Below are 20,928 nucleotides of genomic sequence, written 5' to 3'. Positions count from 1 at the left end.
AACACACACACACACACACACACACACACACGCACGCACGCACGCACGCACACGCATGGAAAATGCACAGACACCCCAGAAAGCACAGAAAAAACAAAGCAATACGATCGTTAGCGCGGAGCAGCAGCAGCAGTAGTAGACCAACAAACAACCCAATCAAGAACGCAGAATCCCCCTCCATCCACCCAAAGACTGAAGAGATGTGAAGAGAGAAAGAGAGGGGTGGTGGGGACAGAGGAAGGGAGGGGGCGGTACTGGTTAAACGTCTCTCTATGCCTGTACTTTTTCCTTTCGGGTGTTTATGGCTTTGCAACGGTGATGGATGCTGGAGAGTGCGACGTAGGAGACACTGACGATGGCGACGACGATGCTCGTACAAGCGCCTCCCCTCCCCCCACACGAAAAAGAGCCACCAACGGACCCACCACGAAAGCCGAAGACAGTGCGAGGGGGAGTGTGGGAGGAGCGCCATTCAAAGAGAGAGAGAGAGGGGGGGCAAAACTGCAAAGAGGGCACAGTAGGCGAACCAAGAAGACGGCAGGGACGTGTCAGAGCCTCACTCAGGCAAACATTCTCTACACGGATATGAATGCGTTGATGTGTGCGTGTGTGGGGGGGGGGAGGGGGAAGTGGCGTAACACACCCACCAAACACACCACCACCACCACCCCTTTCTTGCTCGTTTCTCGGAACGCCTATTCTCGTGTGCAGTAGCCGCTTGTTTTCCTCCCATCTTTTGCTGAACTCTCTGACATCGACTCCACCATCCACCGATGCCCTCCACCCACCCCCCTCGCTCTTTCTCTCACTTCCAAGCCCCGTGCCACTCCTCACTTCTTAAAGGCCACGTGCACGTGTGCACGCGGAGAGGTTACACAAGAGCGGTGCCGTACATGTTGGTTTTCCCACGGCGCTGCGTGTAGCCGGCGTCAGCACTCACAAGGGCGGCGTACAACTCCGGGAACGAGAGCTGCAACCCCACTGGAACTTCCGCAAAGCACACAAATAGCGTTGTCACGCACGAGCTTACCGGGTTGTAGAAGATGCTGCTCACGGCCAGCGACATGAAAAACATCAGCGTCACTGCCCCCGCATTCCACGTCACGAGCCACGTCAGGAAAGCCACCAGTAGCGCACTCATAAAGGTGAGGATGCCAATCACTTGCCCAGTCAATGAATCATTGAAGATAGCGGAAAAGGCGCACTGCTTCACGAGCCTCCAAGTCTCCTTGGCGGCGTCGACGTAGCTGCACCCGTACACGGCCACGTGGACGAAGGCATAGAGATTGAAGTACCGCACCAAGTCCTCGATACAACCCACCAGAGAGCTCATGATGCACATACAGAAGCTGTCGCCGTCGTTGCTGCTGCGCGCCGTATCGATGAGGAAGCGAATAAAGGACGCAATAGCAGTGATGAGGGAGCCAAGGCAGACAGAGCCAAAGCTTGTCGTGGTGGCACGCTGGAACGCGCACCACACGGGGAAGGATGGGATGCGCCCCTCACCGGCAAAGTACCACGTGGCCACCACGCCGCACACAGTCACATGCACAAGTGCGCCGAGCACCTCCTGCACCCAGAAGACACTGAAAACGACGACAATGGAGTAGACGGTATCCTTGCCGGCCGCCGTGCCAGCGAGAAGACGCAGCACGCTCGGCAGCACACACACCACCGCTGTCACGACAAAGCACCAGCTCGCGATGGCGGAGCTGAGAGAGATGATGAAGAGGCTGCGATGACGTCGAAGGAGCGATACAGTAGCGCACAGCATCGTGGCGGTGAAGGGGATCCGGTCCTGAATGAGGTAGATCCACAACAGCGGCATGAGCGACGTAAGACCGAAGAGCATTGCAGTCAGTAGCGCGCCTTGAGCGAGGGCCACACCGGCAGAGACAACGGACAACATCGACGCAACAGCGGACTGGATAAATATAAGTTGGCGGGGGTAGACAGCGATGAGAAGGAGTCCGCCGTACGCGGCCAGGATGGTGGTGGCTGCCGCCGCTGCACACCATATCAGTACTCGCATGATAGAGCCAGTCATGTCAGCGTAGGAGGACGACGGGGAGGGGTCGCTGTTGTATGCCTCCGCTGGAGGCACTAAACCTCCCATCCTGGCCCACAGGGCTGCCACACCAGCCCGCAGCGCTGCCGTACGGCGCAGCACCTTACCCTGGACAGAGGTGCCCGTCGCATCCGCGTCGGCGGATACCTTTGCATAGCCCCCCCACTCGGCGATACCACCGATAACGGCGAGGTCGCGCTCCGTCAGCTGCAATTGCCACACCTGTTCCATACCCCAGAGCAGTACGACCGCGACGAGTGCTGCGAGGAAGAGCGCTGCCCAGCAGTCCTGGCAGCCGCGCGCGCGGAAGCGCCACAGCTCATTGTTTGAGGGACGTCCACCGGGCGTGTAGAAGGTGCATTGTGTCTGCTGTTTCCCGTCATGGTTGTTTCCCAACTTGGGTTTCTCCGTGTCCCAGCTAGAGTCGTCATCTTCGGAGGAATCACAGCCAACGGTGGAGGTGGTGCCAGACGTGCGACTCGTGCGATCGTCTTTGATAGCTGAGGCACTGTACACGGGGACTCCAGGGCCCAGCTCCTCCAAGTAAGGGTCTCTGTGCATCTCAGAGAAGTTACCCGACACCAGCGGCGCTTTTTCGCCCACCCTACGCGCAGCAGTGTAGGGCATGACGATACGCAGCACGGTGTGCCCCGGGCTCGGCAGTACGAGACGAACGAGAGAGAGAGGGAGAGAGGAAGCAGACGAGGAGGGAGCGCAACGACGGGACGGAGCTCGCTCTTCACCCTGCAGTTTGTGGCTGTTTCAGTTGCCTGTTGTGCGGAGATGAAGGGGGGAGGGATGCCACAAGGCAACAAGACGTTAACACGAATGGAAAAGAGGGACTTCCCTGGGCGATAGATGTGCGTCCCAACGATGGAGATGCTCGAGAGTGTGCAGGTCCGCAGAGAGAGAGAGAGACGGGGGAGAGAAGAGCAGGAACGAAAGAAAGAGGTTCCAGCGAAGCTGTAAAGCGTGTGTACGTGTGCGTATGCTGATCAAGAAGGCAGATGGAGGGGGTGGGAGAGGTGAATGAGGGAATGAGAGGTGTGCGTGGGTGAGGTGATCGGGGAGCAGACGTGAAGATACATGGGCGGGAAGACCCCCCCCCCCCCCACACACACATAGATAGAGCAACAGGGGGGTTCGCACACATGTGACGTTTTGTTCTTCATGAGCTGCAGACAGGAGGGACATTGCCGCGTTGTCCACAGAGCGGAGAGGCGAGTAGTGGTGATGATGGTGGTGCTCCAGTGCACACGTCTCCGCCTCTGTCCACGAACAGTGATCACCATTAGGGTGCGGCGGAGAGAGAGAGAGAGGGAGGGGGGGGGGTAAACAGATGGACACACGTAAGTTATGTGCGAAGGGGGGTGTAAGATCAGAGCTCCCTCTTCCCCTCTCTCCCCGTGACACCAGAGCTGCGCCTAGTCCCCCCACAACCTCTCTCCCCTCCCTTTGTGTATGCTCACGGTCGCTTCCGATGCAAAGCACGATAGGAGTCCTTTTCTGTTTACGCTTGTACGAAGACTGGGTGCGTCTTTCACTGAAGATGGAAGATGATAGCATTAGTCGTAGGAGTGGGGACTATTGGTGGATAATGAGCGATGGCGACGCGGCTCCACTGGCCATCCACACGAAGACACGCGCACCCACACAAACAACAGCAAAGCGCACTCACACCCTTCGTCCTGCGCGCAGGCAGTCGGCGGGATTTGCAGGCGCTCGTATCAGAATGACTTTTCCTTTTCGCTCAGCGCAGTGTCAGTGAAGGGCTCGACATGCAAAGACATCCGCGTTGCAGCTGTTTGCAGAGGGGGCGTGTCGAACGGCTCCGGCCGGCGTTATCCGCTCGCTTTCGTCGTTTGCCGGGGCCTCTGGTGCGCCACTGGCGCCTTCGGCACGTTGTGGGGCGCTGTCGACGGCTGACGCTGGAAAGTACATCGTGTCCACATAAATGCGCTGATAGCGCCAGTCCGCGCCGATCAGGAACGACGTTGTGGCGTGGCTGTACCCCCGAGCTGCCGGCATCGCCACGGCGGGCGTAGCCGCCAAGCCATACTGACGGTACGCTAGTCGCATGTACAGCGCAGCGCTCGCACCAGATGCTGCGCTGGCAGAGATAGCTTCTGGAGCAGGTAACGCAACCGCCACGCCGCCCCGGATGCCGTTGCCACCGCGCGGGGTGGTTGGAGCAGCTGCGCCAGGTAGATCTCCACGTCTGTGGATAGGTCCAGTACCCCTGGCGCTACCGCTGGCTCGAGATCGAGCCGCCCAGTGGATGGTGGACGCTGACGCAGGCAGTTGGTACCGTGCCTGCAGCACAGGTTGCACACCCCTCTGCACTTGCCTCGAGGCGACTCTTTTCCTTCTGTTGAAAGCAACAGCGCTGCGGCCTTCACCATCAACACTTCCACAGCGACTCCTCCCTCGTGGTTGGGGAAACTGACTACTATGGCTCCGCAGCTCTGCGTTTCCTCCACCGGCGCCACACACGATATCTTCGTCACCATCTACTGCAGCCTCGAAGTTGTCCGCCGGAACGCTGTCGCCGTTGCCGTCACTGATGTCGCGGAAGCGAGGCTGTTCAGCGCGTCGCTGCTGCTGCTGAAGTCCCACTTCGAGTCGTGCGATGCGGCACTCCAGTGCCTCGCGTCGCTGCTGCTCCGGTGGTAGGGGTGTGATACGACTGTTGTCACTCCTTGGTCTGGCTGGTACTGCACGTGGTTCTGCGGTCCTCACTGTTGGCCCTACTGTCGGTGCTGGTTGAGGAGCAAACTGAGCCGGCTGCGGTAGAGGGGTGTTCGATGCTTCTGGCTGGTAACGCACATCGACGCCCGTCGCAGACGCGTTGCGCACGTCTGAAGAGAAACTGACAGCAGGGCCTTGTTGCGAGAGGTGCTGTGCGGCATCACCGCTGCCAGTGCGCGACTCTACGAACTCCGCTGCGTGCGCTTCACCCTCTTTGGAAAGGGCTGCTTGAAGAGGTCCCAGCGCGTGCGGTGCCGGTGACAGTGGTTGCGACTGAGGACTGCGCTCCGGTGTGTCACCAGGCAAGGTGGGCCCAAGTTGAATTGTCTTTGCCTCATCATGGTGCTGCGCATCGACGACAGTGGAGGCAGCCGTTGGGGTGACATCGCTGAGGGTGCTCTGCCGTGAAGCTCCTAGTAGCGGCTGTGGAGGTGGCGGAGTAGGGGCCGAGACGCGCAGCGGTCTGGTGCTATCGGCATCCGAGTTGGTCCCTAACGAGTTCTCCCCATTGTTCTCTTCTCCCTGCTCAATCTCGTCTCGATCTTGAATGACACCTTCGCCCCCTGCCGTTGCCGCCGCTGTCGAGCTGGGGGTGCCGTACATCGACGGGGTCATGTCGAACGTCAGTCCGAAAGAGTGGGCTGTCGAGGCCGCGCTGTCGCGCACTGTTAGCAGCTTGCAGTTTTCAGCGCCGACTCCGGCAGCGTCCTTCATCGACAGGGACGTCGGCGTATGACGGGGAGCCGTGGCTACAGTGGGCGGTGGCGGCACCGATAGGGTCGATGGCGATGGCGGTGTTCCAGAGAGGGATAGCGGTGACTGTGCTCGTACAGCACTACTGATGCCAGGGCTCTCGGCTGCATTCTCTTCTTGAGGCACTGCACCCGGTGGTGCGCTTAATGAGGCATTGCCCCTAACGCCGCCGCGAAGGTCGGGCGCTGACAGACAATGCGGCGGATGCTGGGAAAGTACGGGCGATCGATGGGTGGCCACTGCATGAGGCGCCAATACCAGGGGGGACTCCCACTGCCCTTGCTGCTGAAGCACACATCTTTCCTCAGTGGAGCGTGGCCGTGGGGCTCCTATCAGCCGCCACACCACCGCGCTGCGCAGGGATGCCGCACCTCCGCAGCAGGCACCCTCAGGACTGGAAGTAGATGGGGACTGACGAGTCCGCATGCCACCTGCGGTGATGGCTTCTGTTGCCGTTGTGGATCGCCACACTACCACGGACGCTCTAAGACGTAAGGCGCGCCCCTGTTCATGCAGCTGTACGTAGGTGGGCCCTACTGGCTGCCGCTGCTGCCGTAGCTGCAGAAGCCTTTCAGGGGTGATGTATGTCGCCACTGCAGTCGAGTCCGCCAGCGTGCGGGTGCGCACTGACGATGGTGAGAGGGCGAAGTCGGCTGGCCGATGCCTCCCTGAGGCGGCATACATGACGGTGGTCGGGGTCCTCGACCTGGCTGCTGCAGAACGCGTTGCTGTCGCGTCCGATGATGCCGATTCTCGCAGCGCATGCCTGGCCTGACGTCCGGCTCCTGGCCTTGCTTCCTCTTCCACTTTGCGTACCTCTTCTGCAGTATGTGTCGCACAGCCACTGCGGACTGAGCGACGGGGTTGCCACGATGCGGCCTTGGCGAGGTCCACAGGCACCACGTGGTGCCCCTTCTTGACACGCCGCGCCGGTGTAGCATACCAGGGCCCAGTCCTTCGTGGGGCGGCAGACAATGCAGCCCCGAGCGAGGAAGTGGATGATGACGACGCGTCGAGGGAGTTGGCTCGACTACTGGCATCCCCACAAGCTGCTTCGCTGGGACCCGTTACGTGCTTCGCTGCCGGCGCACGAGACCCTCCATCTCTGCTCTCGTTGCTGCGGCTGCTGCTACTTGTCGAGTAGAATACTGTCCGTAAACCCCGAGTCAGAAGGTGAGCCCACGGGCGACCAGGACGTAGGTGGGGAGGTAGGCGGTGGTGTGGAGCACGACGGCGGGTCCTCTGGTGATGATGCGATGTATTCACAGAGACACGTGCGCCGTCTTGTGCAGTAGCGAGGCCTTGGTAACCTGTTTCATCCTGGCTTCCAGCCCCGTCTAGCGGGATTGTCCACGAGACTGCGGGCCCCTTCGGAGCCGCGGTAGAGTGGTGTGCCGCCTCTCCAGCCAAGTCCCTGCTGCCCCTAGTGGAACCGCAGGCGTCGCCCCTCATTGAATAGCTCTGGGCGTCGCCGTCATGGCGGATTCTGCCGCCTGCGTCAGGCGAGCGGCTACTGTGCCACGCCTCTCCGAGATAAGATAAGCCAGTTGTCATGGGTCCTGCATCTCCATCGATGAGGGGCTGCTCCCATGAGCGTTGATACGGCGCGTACGGTGCCGGTGTCACTTCGGTTCGCCGTGCAACAGGTGAGGTGATCTCACCGGTGGTGTCGGCCTGACGCTGCAGGTACTCTGGCGTCTCGTCGCTCCTCGCGGCGCCGACAACGCTTTGGTCAGGCAGCGAGTAAAAGAAAGACTCTGATGAGGCACCCGACGAAGACATGGCGTGCTCGTTCCGGCGTGGCAGTGGCTGCTCCTCGCCGAGGTGAGGGCGTACGGTGACGAATGCCGACTCAGGAGAGCGGCTTGCGGTGCCGTAGCGTGCCTCATGGCCCTTGGCCAACGGCTTCGTCGTCGTGACGATGCTGGAGCTAGTGGTCATCGCCGTTGCAGCCCCACTCGCTGGCACTGGCCCATCGGTACTTGCGCAAGCAGTCGCATACGGCGGCAGCGATGGCTTCGCCGGCTGCAGCACCATGTGTGATGGACGCGGCACATCTTCGTCATTCTTACTGCTCTCATCGACGATGACGCCATGTTCCCGCACACCCAGCACCTTCACGAGTTCTACAGCATCGGTAGAGTGTGCTAGACTATCTTCGTAGGCATCGTCGCCTGCACCGTTACGGCTGTTTTCGACGCCGCCGTCACTTCCTCTCTCCACCTTAAGATTGACCACCAAAGCCGCGTCAGCCTTTGCTTGTGCGTGCTCCACCCCTGTCCCTGTCACTGGAGGGTGTTCTGCAGTGTTGTCTGCTTCTGCCGCTGAGGAGACAGGCATCAACGTGAACGCCGCCGACGCAGCGGCATCAACGTGCCCCATGCCGTCTGCTGCTCTCTCCGTGTCTGTGCTGCAGATACCTGTGCTCGTGGATGGTGACGGATGCACTTGAACCGGAATGCGCCTTACAATGAACTCGTCGCTGGAGGAGCTCGCGCTGCTGGTGCTGCGTCTCTTCCGCTTACTACCGCCGGAAGACGATGAGGGCTGGGCGTTGTCGTCCGCTGCGGTCACTGTCGCTCTTGTAGGAAACACACCTGTGCTCGACGAGATTGAGCATCCAGGGGAGCCGTTTCCACCATTCGCGTGCGTGCTGCCTGCATATTCCTCGTTGCCACCGCTCCTTCTATCACCCTCCGCCGCCGCCATCATCGCCTCCTCGTCTCCGTCACTGCCACCCTCGTTGTCCCCCTTGTCGAGAGTCCAGAAGTCGGAGGGAAGAGAAGACTGGCCCTCTGGCGGTGGCGGTAGTGGTGGGGGCGATGTGGATGTGTCGGCTATGTGGGCGTCAGACAGCGCGTCAGTTCTCCCCGGTGACGCTGGTACGGCCTCTTGCACCGTCTCGTCGACTGGCGTATCCGGGGCAGCCTCGGTGCTACCGCTGAGTCTACCCTTCAAGTGGGGGGTGGAAGGCTTATCGAAAGAGGGTGGCGGAGGTGGCGCGTCTTCCACCGCTACCGCCGTGGGCTTTGCTGCCAAGCCGGCGGTGGCCGCGTAGTCGCCATGCTTATGGCTGTCAGCCTCCTGCTGCAGTGTGTGTTCTTCACTTACCTGGACGGTCGTAGCTGCCGGTGGAGGTGTCCCTCCTGGGGTGTCAGCTTCGCACGCAGCTACCCCTGGTGCATCGATAGGTGACCCAGCTGGAGAGTTGTACATCTCCGCCGCTGCGGTGCTGAGTGCTGCACAAAGATGTGCAGCCGCCGCGGCGACAGCCTCACTGGTGCTTGTCAATACCGTGACTCCTCCTACGATTTCAATAGGTGAGACCGATGCTCGCACCTCGCCACCGACGAGACATGCCCTCTTGGAAGTCCCCGGTTGCTCTGTGCCGTCAACGACCGTCCTGTTGCTCCTCGAGCTTAGCAGCGTGCGACCACTTCTGCCGAGACTCCCACATTGACTAACATCCGCTGCGGCGGCCCCATCCGCTGAGCTTTCGTGCGAGAGACTTTCACTCGTTACTCTGCGCCTGCCGTCCCCTATAAGGTGCGGCAACTGTCCGACGAGCCGGGATGGCGAGCTGGAGAGCGTGAAGCTTGTGGCTGTAACGGTGTTTTCGTCAGCGCCTTGCAGCCCCTCCAGGCCAGTATCCGCCGCATCGCTGGCCTCGCAGAGACGAATCGAGTAGCGACCCTCAACTTCTCGCTTCACCACGCTCTGCCGGTGCTGACGCTCGCGCCTCCGCAGAGTACGCAACTGCTCTGCAGCCTGCGTATTCTGCCGCCGTGCCCAGAGAAGAGTTGCCAGACACCGTCCGCCGTTGACGTCCTCTTCGCTGTTCATGTAGGCGCTGCCACCGGAGGGAGGCACAGAAAAGCCTCCGATGCTGGCGAGCGTCAATGCTGTCAACTCAGTGCTGGCGGATCGAACCGACGACTGCTCGCGCTGTGGCTCAGAAAAGAGAGCAGGACTGTTGTGCAAATCTGTAGGGTGAAAGGCACACTGTGTGGCGGGCACGTCCCCTCCCACATTTTGGCTCACCGTCGCATTCGCTCTGTGAGCATCGCGGTGCCCCTCAGAACCGAGAGGCCCCTCGCTCGCGTCACTGGCACCCGAGCTCTTGCACATTCTCGAAGCATCCACCGATAGTTCGACCGGCAACGCGAGATGCCCAGCACCCGAGTTGTTAAGACTCAAGTCGTTGCTCCTGCTGCCGTGCGACGCGCCGTCCTCAGCGTCCCTACGCGCTGGCGTGGGTGTGTCGGCGCCAGCGGCGACATCGAGGCGCAGTGTTTTCGCGGCAGCCCATTTCAAGTGGGAGACTGCTGGCGGCGGTGGTGGTGGTGGTGAAGTGCGTGCTTCGGCACTGCAGGAGTGGACTGCAGCTCGCAGCATCGGTACAGGCGCGTGCTGCGAGGAGGGTACTCTAGGGGTGAAGGTTAATGGACGGGCTTCTTTGAGGCGCGCGGGGTCCGTCTGGTGGGGGCGAAGTTCTCCGCTGTGCAGGTCTGCAAAGAGTACGGAAGATGTACTCGCTGGATGCCTTGTCGGCAGGACGGACGGCGTTCCTGTCCCAGCGCGGCTGTCCACCGGGTGCCGTTGTCTCTCCGTTGAAGATGCTTCAGCGGTGGGCGGGTCATGGTCTCGAGTGACTCGCTGCTCGTTGCTACCACAGGCGCTTTCGCAGGCCTGGATGCCGTTGTGGTGGTACCAAAATTGTGGCGCAGAAGTTCCATCGTCGTACACTGCACTGTCACCAAGAAGATAATCAAAGTGGCGGAGGCGGCGGCTAAGCGGTGTGTCGTAGGGATATGGGCTGTCGCCCAGAGAGGAGTGCAGCGGTGAGAGCTGATCCTCTACTGTGGGCGACGACGTTGCCGTGACGAGATCGCTGCTGGTATGTACAGCACCTTCACGGTGGTGGCGGTTGCTGCCGGTGTGGCGGCCGAAATATTGTTGCTGCTGAGATCGCAATAGCGAAGGTGAATGCTCTAGGCGCTCCTCGAGATCCTCCAAGATGAACTCCATGCTGCGACCTTGACTCTCGTCTTGAGAGTACGTTAGGAGTGAGGGACTGCGCGAGTCGTAGATGCGGCGCTGTATGGCCACCGCGGCTGGCTGATCATGGGCTGCTGCAGCGCTTTGAAGCGATGACAGCGGCAGCGGCGGCGGGGAGTGCACCGCTGGTAAAAGAGCGCTCGATGCAGTTGTGGAGTTTGGCATCGACATCGCACCTTTCTCGAACATCGTGCTGCTGGTGCTGGAGCTGCTACTATTGCTGGAGCCACGGCAGTGCAACCGCCTCGTCTCTTGCTGCGACAAGGACGTGTGTTTCGTTCTTGACGAGAGAAGAGCTGTGGAGTGAGGAGGCACAGCCTTTGCCTGGGCACGTGGCGGCCTTTTAGAGAGCGAGGTCGATGGTTGGGTGCCCGCGAACAGTACTGGTGGGGTGCCAAGCGGTCGTGGCAGCAACGGCGGGGTAGGAGCGACATAGTGTGCTGCAACTGCTCTCACTGCCGTGGGGTCTCGCGTCGGTGGAGGAGCCGCAAGGGTGTTTGTCGCCGTTGAAAGCAGCCCAGCGTAAGAGAGGGGCACATTGTAGGCCATGCTCCCCCGCAGCCCTAGTTTCTCGTTGGTGGTGCGATAAGAAGAGCCGTCGTCGTGGGTGGCGTTCACGAGGAGGAAAGCGGGGTGAGGCGCCTGATTCAGTGAGAGCGGGTCGCATCGTGTCCGTGGTGGCCGCACCATGCGACGCAGGTAACCTTCAATGTGATCGAAGTGCTCATCGATTTTGCGATGGTAGACATTCTGCATGATTGCAGTGCTGCTCTAGTTGTGGTTGTTTCGTATGTGCGGTGGGTGATGTACAGATGGGGGTGCACTCCAGGCACGGCGGGGATGGGCGCGTGGGCCGACTGTGTCTTAGCGCGCGTGTCTCGTTCGGTGCTTCCAACAGTTGTGGTGATTACGGCGACTGAGAAACTGCATTAAGTGAGGCGTTAGGGCGGTCCAGCTGCTGCTCAACAACAGCAGCAGAAGTACAGCCTGTGCGTGAGCAAAAGAGAGCCTCTCTGATGTGCACCCACGGCCAACCGCCCACTCGCATTCGCCAAGAGCAGAAAAGCAAAAGAGAGACTACAGAGAGCGAACAGCTGTGTGAGCCATCCGTTCTTGAGCTGATCAGTACGCACGCGCGTTCACCCGCCCCAAAGACACGTTGATTGATGCTTGCGTGGGAGTGCGTCTGACTCACTAGCTATGGGTGAGACTCTCTCGCTCTCTCTCTCTCTAACACTGTAGGTGAGGAAATCTAGTCTCTACGCGTGAGCAGGCATCTAAGGCAGCCGCACACGGGTGGAGTTCGCTTTGTGTTGTCCCACGAAATGATAAGAAAACAAAGGAAGAGTGAGGCATAGGGGAGGGGGAGAGCTCCAATGACGTGCTCATTCTCTCGCAACACAGTGGAGCTTGTGAGTGCGTGGGTGGCTGATCGGTGAACTATAGAGGATGAGGAGTGGATGGATGGGTGGGAATGAATGGTATCGCCCTGCTCCTGCTGCTGATCAAGGTATGGTAGGTGAACATGCCAGACGGCGCACCCCACACCAAAAACTCGAAGAGGGAAGGAGAGAGAGAGACGAGAGAAGAACGAGTGGGATGAGAAGAAGATTGAGAGATGGGGCAGGGGGGAGAGGCTGGCAGATACGTTGCCCGTGGAGGTAGAGGGAGGGGGCAGAGAGGGAAGTACCGCGCACTGAGTGACCTTGAGAATCAATGAGGCCTCCTCTCTTCTCAACAGGGCATCACACGTGCGGTAGTGCTCACAGCTGTTCGCAGAGATCATTTCTTCGACTTTGTAGGCTTGGCTTATACTGTGGTAGTGAGGCAGGCTTGCACTGGGTGACATGTGTCCTGCCCGCCTGCGCGAGAAGAGCGGAGAGACGGGGATCGCAGTCGCACGATTGGCCCCGCAACACGATCAGCGCCGCCACCTCTTCCTTTACTGTTGCCTTTTCGTGACTTGTTCCCCCTGTATAGGGCGTTGCTTAGGGGGCACGACGTTACCATGCGATGTGCCAACCACGCGTCGAGGCACCGCACAGGTGAGCGGAAAAAGGTGGAGAGAGAAGGAGGGGATGGTGGAGGTAAAAGGTAAGAAGAGCGAAGGATGGAGGGGGCAACACGTACGCACACCTGCAGAGATGAGCGTGCAGGGGCTCAGTCCATGGCGCTGAGTCGCTTCTCCAGTCTTTTGATTTCCACCAGCTGATCAAATGGGCGATCCTGTAGCGGTCGTCCCTCCAGCTCCGCCACTTCCTGCACCAGCCGCTGCAGCGCCGTGTCTGTCGGACGAGAAGCGCCGGCTCCAGCGACCTTCGCAGTCACTGCAGCGGCAGCGTTCCGTGGAAGCTTGTGGGTTGCGACGGTAGACCACTTTGTTTGCCGGGGTGCTGGCGGAATGCGCTGCACGGGGGCTGCTTTGCTTTTCGCGCCGTTGCTGAGGCCCGAGTCGGAGTCGGACTCAGAGTCACTGCTATCACTCCTGCTGCTACTCCTTGAGTCGTTGTCGGAGGAGCTTCCTGACGACGTGGACGATGGGGATGAGGATGATGGCGGTGATGATGATGAGGATGGCGGCGTGGACAGCGCCACGCGCGCTTTCTTCGGCCCCAGACGAGCGGTGTGCAGCTTCCGTGAGATTGACCTCCCGCGCTTTGGCGCCTTTGCGGCGGTAGCGACCGCAGCCGCTCTCACCGCCACAGGGAACACATCTACGAGCGGTACGTCACCGTCATCAACACCGCCATTGTCGTTACTCTGCCCACCGGCATTGTGTGGTGCCGCCGAGGCGGTGTTTGAAGCTCCGCCAGTGCTGTCGAGGTCCTGACCTCCTCTAGTTCTACAACGTCGCCCCGCAGATGTCTTTGTCGGCTTCGTCGCTTCTTTGGTGCGCTTCTTCGCCTTGCGCTTCTTCGCCTTGGCAGGTGAGCAAACGATCCCCAGGGAGGCGCACGTCCACGTGTCGGGCACCGAGTCGAGGCGCTTTGCCAGCTTGTGCCATGCGCGACAGTCATCGCACTGTATCCAGAAGATTTTTGACGCACGGGTGGGGGTAGGGGGTGACGCGCGGAGTGCAATCTCACTGAGGCCAGTTGCAGGGAGGCGTAGCAGGCGACTGTGTCGGCTGCCCTCCCTTTGGCCATTAGCGCTGCTGTCGTCGGCAGTCCGCTCGCCCACTGTAAGGGGCTGTCGCAAGTTGGGAGGCACCACAACTTCCGCCTTGCTAGGAGGGAACATCAAACTCGATAATTCATCCACAAAGAGCGCCCCCACAGCGTACGGCTGCTGTGTGGCGAGCTTGTCTGGCCCGGAGAGGGGCGCCTCCCTTACGTGTGCCTCCTCTCGAACCGACAATACATCCACGCCGCGCGCCTGGCACGTCGTCCGGTTGTCTTCTTCGGCCTGCGCGTCCCGCAGCGCCTTGACGCCGGTGTTGAGCAGCGCACTCGCCTGCTGGCTCAGCTCGCTCCCCGCACCGTTGTAGTCGTCGCAGTTGGCCTTCAATGTGGTGAGCCGTTCGCGCAGGTGAGCGTAACTGAAGAAGCGTGCCTGCACCTCCGCCTCCACAGCGCACCCGGTGCTGCTGCGGCCAGATGAATATGCTAGCACTTCCAGCAGCCGGCGGGTAATGTGGGCGTGTTGACGAACGCAAGCGCGGTGCGTCGGAGCTGTCATTCCACAAAAAGCTTCCTCGTACAGTTGGCAGAGGCTCACAGGGTCGCGAGTGCTCCGGTAGTAGCCAGGCGCCTCCATCTCTGACACGGGCATGCGGAACGGGATGGACGTGGGGAGCGTGTTCCACACCATGTCCAGCACGCGAAGAAGTGACAGCGTGCTAGCCGCGGTGGGAACGTGAATGGAGAGGCCATCTGTTCGCAGCGGTGCTGCTGCGGCATCATTGTGTGTCACCGTAACGAGAGTAGTAGGTGAGTTGGCGGCTGTGTCTGTCAGGCCGGTAGGAGGGGCGGGTGTCACGCGATACGGGGGTATGACGACGGCAGACCCCGGGGATGCGGGGCACAGTGGCGACTCCGCCGATGGCGGGGCCCCGAGTGCGGTGAGTACGGCATCAAAGCATCCCACCTCAAACGACCAGCTGCCATGGCTGCCAGAGAGCAGCAGTTGCACCATCAACCGCTGCACCCGCAGCCCCTCATACCACACCGCGTTGGCGTACTCGAGCAGCGCCGGATCGCGTACTACGCGCTTCGAAGTAGGGGCGCTTCGACGGCGCGCACCACTGTCGACCGGCCCGGCGCCGCGCAGCACCACCAGCGAGTCCCAGTGCTGACGGCGCCACGCAGCGAAGCAGCGGGTGAGCTCCGCATAGAAGACGCTAGCACTGGCGGCAGCGATAGGACGCAGTGGCACCTCGAAGGCAGTTGCCTGCGACGTGAAGAGTGCGTGGGTGTCATAGTAGCACAAGTACATCCACCAGTCAAAGCACACAGAGAGGCTGGGCGGGCGGGCAGCTTGCACCGTGAGTCGGTGTGCCTCTGCTTCCCTCTCTTCTGGAGAGGCAGACGGCAATGGCGGAGATGGAGGCTCGGAGGTAGCGTGCTGCCGCGCCGTTGGTGCTGTCGAGGCCGCTGATGCTGAGGACGGTCGCGCTGGCCGTGCATGGATAGGTCTTGAGACCGACTTGTCGGTACGGTCTTCACCTGTGCGCGACTGACGAGTAGCACCACCGAGCTTTGCTATTGCTGTCCTCTTTAGAGATGATACTGTGCGCTTTACACGCCCTTCTGCCTCAGCGCCGTCCTTCAGCGTTCTCCGCCGCGACGAGGACTTAGTGAGTGATACGGATGGTTGTGAGGACTGAACTGGTGTCTCAGTTGTTGCTTGTGTCGACCTTGCGGTTGACCGAAGCAGCAGAGTGCGGCTGAGAGACACTGTGCCCTTGCTCACCGAGGAGGAATCGTGCGTGCTCGAACCCGCTGCAGTTACGGCGGCAGCATGGATGAGTGCGAGTCGCCGTTCATGAGTCGCCTGGCCTCTGTTGCTATCTCCAGATGCCGCAAGCTCCGGCCACATTGGGGCGACATCGTGCACGGTTTGCACTTCCGAGGCAGGCAGGGAGGTGAACTGAACGCGGCGCTGCTGTGGTGATTGCCGCAACGCGTCCATCTCGTGGGGCAGCGCATCCGTTATACGCCCCGCCGCAGCTTGGCGTACCTCCGTAACGTTCACATCGTCACCATCCTCCCCCTCCACAACGATGTTGGTGAACGGCACGCGTGACAGCGGCCATTCCATTGCGCGTCGTAAATATGCACGCCTCTTTCTCTCGCGCTGAATCTTTTTCGCTATGGGTGTACCCGTACCCACCACTCTCGGAGAATGGGGAGGGGGGGGGAAGGGGCTTGCAGGGGTGGGGTGGACGGTTGTCTGCTAAGCCCGCTGTGCCTCAATGCGGTTGCACGTGTGCGTGCGTGTGTTCGAGGATATCGTGTGCGCCCCGCCCCTCAGAAGTGATGCGACCACAGTGATCATAAAAAAGGCATAAGTCAGACACGGGAGAGGACAAGGTACAGTGTGCATCCCAAAGCTGGCAGTGGTAGAGGCAGGAGACATGGATGCACTAGCGAACGCAGACGTGGCAACATACAATGTCTTGTTTGTCTTCGGCGATCGAGAGTCCCTCGCTATTTCCCTTCCATCACCGCGGTGGTGGGAGCCGTTCACGCTTCTATCCACCAACTACCGTGTCGCCAACCACTGCAGGACATGTCCCGGCTCTTTTTCTCTCCAAGGAGCGGGCCTTTCTTGTGTGAGTGAGAGGGAGAGAGACAGACAGAGACAGAAAGGATTTCCATCCTCCAGCCAGAAGTCAATGCGCCACTGCTGCTCTGGCTTTTCTTTTCCCTTCTTTGCCTCTTTAACCGCAAAGGTGGAGTGAGGGCCTCCAGCACTCACCGCTTACTCCTCTTCCTCTTTCCAACCAATAGTCCCCCGCTCCCTCTTCCTCACGCCATCTTTGCGCTCCAAGTGACCACCACTGCGCACGCGGATGCAAACGTAGGCGTGCCGGCGCAGAGACACCCGCAGACGCACTGACACAGAGCATAGGAGGGAAAGAGTGAGAGGGGATTTGCTTTTCTTCAGCCTGTCCATACTCTGTCACTGTGCACCGGTTAAACGCTACACCACCCCCCGGCCCGGCCACGCACCTGCCCACTCATCGGAGCACGGCCCCCTGCCTCAAGCTCTACCCACCCACCCCCGCACCACTAGGCAGCGAGGGCCGGGCAGGATGCGCTCGAGTCGCGCTGACACTCTGCCCGCCATACGGGTGAGACAAGCCTGCTCACTGCCGCAGGCCACCCCGACGCAGCGCCGTCCAGGGCCTCGCCGCCGACACCAGTTGCGATGCATCGTTCTGGCCTCCCCACGCTGTAGGTGCTCGACGCCCTGTCCGGCAGCAGGGATGGCTGGGCATTGGCAGGGATAGAGGGGAGGAGTTGCGTGGGGGTGCCACGCGCTGGGGGATGCGTCCCCCGTCATGAGGGGGTTGGCGGAAGCTGAAAACACAGAGGTTGACCAAGGAAACATCACGATGAGGACGTCCACATGGAGAGAGAAGGAGGGAGGTGCCCCTGATGGACGGTGGTGACGATCCTTCTGCCGACACACACACATCACCCACACGGTGGCTTTCTCTTCCTCGGTCACCTAGCTCCGCGGATGCCCCGTGCTGAGGAAAAAGAGTCTCTTTCCTCAGCACAGGGCAAATCCCTCCACCTCCTTCTGAATCGCCGCTACATCGGCGCGGACGGCACGGGCCTCCTTCCCCATCTTCTCCGCCACATCCAGTGCGTGCGACAGGGCCGGGTGCACCTGCTGCTTCGGGGCCGCTTTCTTGACCTCTGTGTAGAGGGCGCGCACTTCCTGAATGGCGGCCGAGACGGACGGCGCCGGCTCACCTAGTTGAGCACCCTCGTCGCGCAGCGAGTGCAGCACCGGCGCCGGGAACTTCGCCCAGTGCGCTGTGCTCGCGATTACCAGTGGTGGCACATCGGTGTCGGTGTCTGTAGACGTTGGGTAGGTGAGGTCGCGGCTCAGGAGTTCCTCCTCGCGGAACTCCTGAGCAACGAAGACGGCGACGGCTGTGTGTGGGTCAAGCAGCCGCGAACCGCCAGATAATTCAAAGACACGTTTGATGGTTGCTGCGCAGTCCTCCTCGCTGCAGCGGCCAGCCGTGAAGACGGCTTGCATCGTTGCGCGCATGTCGTTTGGTAAGGTGAAGATGCCGGCCGTGTCCAGGTCGTGCATCAGCTGCCCCACTAGGGCCGTGTTGCCGTTGCTCAGGAGGTAGAGGAAACGCTCCACATTGGAGGCTTTCAAGATGTCGATGGACGGCGATGACGTCACCACCAGGGTGCGATTACGAACGTCGTAGATACCAGTCTTCACGAAGTCATAGAGCACGTCGTTCTGGTTTGAGGCGACAACAAACCTGCGCACGGGCAGCCCCATGAGCTTGGCAATGTAGCCGCTCAGGATGTTTCCGAAGTTGCCGCACGGGACGACCACGTCAATCGGGTCGCCGAAGACCCAGCCCGCAGGTGGGTGCTGCACGTGGTGGCGGTACGCCCAGAAGTAGTAGACCACCTGCGGAATGAGGCGGCCCCAGTTGATGCTGTTTGCGGAGGAGAGGCGCACGGCTGTTGGCTCTGCCACCGCGAGTTTGTTGCGCAGGGCATCGTTGGATAAGAGCACCTTCACGGTGCGCTGGCAAAAGTCAAAGTTCGAGTCTACCGCGTAGGCCCGCACCTGCGTGCCGTCGTCGAAGGAGAGCATTTGTGTCTGCTGCACCGGCGAGACACCATGCATGGGGTACAGCACCATGACCTGCGAGTGGCCGCCCGCGTTGACAAAGCCGCTGATCGCCGCGACTCCGGTGTCGCCAGAGGTAGCGGCGAGGACGACGTACTTCTCTTTTGCCTCTGTGAGAGTCGCTCTTCCAAAGTAGCGCGGGAAAAGCTGGAGGGCGAAGTCCTTGAAGGCGGCCGTGGGGCCATGGAAGAGCTCCATTACGGACATATTCGTCGCCCATCGCTCTGGCGCATTGAAGGAGGCGGACCGGCTGAGAGTGTCCACTGCGCCGGCTCCGTCCGTCCTGGTCGGCGCGGTTGCCTCATTCCTCAGAAGCGGCGTCACAGGGCAGATGTCGTCCTTGTCGGACCACCGACTGCGGTCGTAGGCCTGGAGAACCAGGGGGTACAGTGTGGACGGCAAGATGCTCGCGTCCACGAGCTGCTCCAGGATAATCACCGCCGCCTCGACGTAGGCGAGGTTGCGCTGCTTGCAGAAGTAGTATAGCTGCGAGTCCGGCATTGTGGGAATCTGCTTGAGAATGTAAAGCCCTCCATCGCTTGCCAAGCCGTCGCGGACCACTGTCAGGAAGTTTGACTCCTCGGCGGCACCGCGGGTGCTAGTGAAGGAGCCGCTGATGCGCTTGTCCTTGTGCGCTTGTGCAGGGGCCATTGAGTCGAGGCGATGATGCACAGCCGACACCAGCTCTGCCATCGAGCTCTGCTCCGACCAGACAAAGCGATAGTGATAGCCTTGGTAAAGCGGCTCCATGATCGCTGAGTCTTCGGTGTCGATGCACAGCACAAAGACGTTGTCACTCTCGCCTTCCGCGGACCCCGCGACGCTGAAGAGTTGCGCGTTATCCACCAACGCCACACGCACCTGCGCCTTCAGCTCATTCGAGGAGCGACCGATGAGGACAAGGGTGAACATTGCTGCTGCAGTGTGGACTAAGAAAAGGACGTGCGGCTCGGGTTCGGGCACTAAGGAGGATGCATAGGCGCGGGGGAGGGGAGGGGGAGGGACAGCGTGCCGGTGGGTGGATGGGCAGAAGAGGTAGTGGTGGTGCCCAACACAAACAGAGTGGGGATGCACACGTGTGGTTCAACGACGAGAGGATCAAGAGGGCCTGCACGATGTGCTTTGAGGGGAGGGGAGAGGGTACTACTCGTCGATGTGTATGTGCGTATGTGTGTGCGTGCGCCTGTGTGGGCCTGTGTAGTGTAAGTAGTGGGACAGAGCGGCTAGGGAGCCAAAAGGGGAAAGAGGGATTGATGGGGATGAAAGCGACAGGCTGATGGGGACGCCTCGCACCTCACGTCTGCACATTCTCACACACGAGCCAAGAGAAAGTGGTGACAGGGACAGGCGGGGGAGAGAGGAGGGGGGGGGTTGAGTCGAGATAACCAACGTGCCATAGCCCTTCCTCGTTGTTCTACGCGGGGATTGCTACTGGAGGGAGTGTGAGCGGCCTACTGTAGGTGACACCAAAGAGCGCAGCGGCTGGGGCCATGTAACGTCTTGACTCACTGGCAGCATACACACACCCGCCGACGATAGCTAGCCCGAAAGGGATACCCTTCGAAGATGACGGCTTGGCCAATTTGTGGCCCTGGCTAGTGCACAAAAGTACGAGCGCATACATACCCCCTTAGAGGGAGAGCATAGAGGAGAGAGAGAGAGAGAGCCGGTAGCGCCACACCCACACACCCACACACAGGCGGGGATACCGCTGTGAATTGCCTCAGCAAAAAAAACAGAAGAGAAGAACACGCCAGCGGAGACAGAAGAGAGAAGCAATGACGATGAAGCACACAGCCACGTACATCGACTTTAACAGACGCACACTTCACCAGCTGTTAAGGCGAGTGGCGTGGGGTACCATCTGGCATGAGGGAAGCAAAGACAGAGCGCGATAACTCCATGAAGAGGCCAATAAGAAAGAGGCGAGATGGAGACGGGCGGGCCCTCATGCGCGCGGAGACGCTTAGAGGCGTGTGGCGAAGGGGGGAGGGGGCGGAGGAGGAGGGGGGGGGGTGAAGCATGCCTAAGGCACAGAGGTGACAAAAAGGAAAGAGATGATGCATCAGTTGATGATGGATGCGTGCGTGCATGTGACTTGAGCGGCCCTACTTGTGTGTGGGAAGGGTATCGCGTGTGTGTCTGGTACCCAAACAAGTGGAGAGAAAGCAGAATGAGCAAGGCGCAAACGCATCGCAGTTGGGGGGGACATGGTATGCGCCCACCCACCCCGTCTCTTCACTGGCTTACTGAGAACAAACGATAAAGAGGCAAATCGCCATCCTTTTCTTCAGCCTGTCCATACTCTGTCACTGTGCACCGGTTAAACGCTACACCACCCCCCGGCCCTGCCACGCGCCTGCCCACTCATCGGGGCACGGCCCCCTGCCTCGAGCTCTACCCACCCACCCCCGCGTCCGGAGGACGAGCATTAATGGCTCGGAGATGAGAAAAGAAGCCTC

At 60.5% G+C, this 20,928-nt stretch overlaps 4 protein-coding genes across 4 annotated transcripts, besides 1 other annotated feature; all 4 read right to left on the bottom strand.

Annotated features, from left to right (window-relative positions):
* Positions 1 to 871: 871 nt before the first annotated feature.
* On the bottom strand, positions 872 to 2,695 carry LPMP_140380 (plasma-membrane choline transporter, putative; the record flags this gene model as incomplete). The annotated part of the gene is made up of 1 exon (XM_010698970.1): positions 872 to 2,695. One exon carries the CDS (start codon positions 2,693 to 2,695, stop codon positions 872 to 874), a length of 1,824 nt encoding a protein of 607 aa, XP_010697272.1.
* A 1,134-nt stretch (positions 2,696 to 3,829) lies between these two features.
* Positions 3,830 to 11,383, bottom strand: LPMP_140370 (hypothetical protein; the record flags this gene model as incomplete). The annotated part of the gene is made up of 1 exon (XM_010698969.1): positions 3,830 to 11,383. The coding sequence occupies one exon, from the start codon at positions 11,381 to 11,383 to the stop codon at positions 3,830 to 3,832; it is 7,554 nt and encodes a 2,517-aa protein (XP_010697271.1).
* A 1,404-nt stretch (positions 11,384 to 12,787) lies between these two features.
* LPMP_140360 (hypothetical protein) lies at positions 12,788 to 15,886 on the bottom strand (the record flags this gene model as incomplete). The annotated part of the gene is made up of 1 exon (XM_010698968.1): positions 12,788 to 15,886. One exon carries the CDS (start codon positions 15,884 to 15,886, stop codon positions 12,788 to 12,790), a length of 3,099 nt encoding a protein of 1,032 aa, XP_010697270.1.
* A 1,461-nt stretch (positions 15,887 to 17,347) lies between these two features.
* LPMP_140350 (threonine synthase, putative) lies at positions 17,348 to 19,378 on the bottom strand (the record flags this gene model as incomplete). Its single annotated transcript, XM_010698967.1, has 1 exon — positions 17,348 to 19,378. The coding sequence occupies one exon, from the start codon at positions 19,376 to 19,378 to the stop codon at positions 17,348 to 17,350; it is 2,031 nt and encodes a 676-aa protein (XP_010697269.1).
* A 1,443-nt stretch (positions 19,379 to 20,821) lies between these two features.
* Positions 20,822 to 20,877: a repeat region.
* Positions 20,878 to 20,928: the final 51 nt, after the last annotated feature.

This window comes from Leishmania panamensis, assembly GCF_000755165.1.
Source record: "Leishmania panamensis strain MHOM/PA/94/PSC-1 chromosome 14 sequence".
Lineage (NCBI taxonomy): Eukaryota > Euglenozoa > Kinetoplastea > Trypanosomatida > Trypanosomatidae > Leishmania > Leishmania panamensis.
This window is presented reverse-complemented; position numbering and strand designations above follow the sequence as displayed.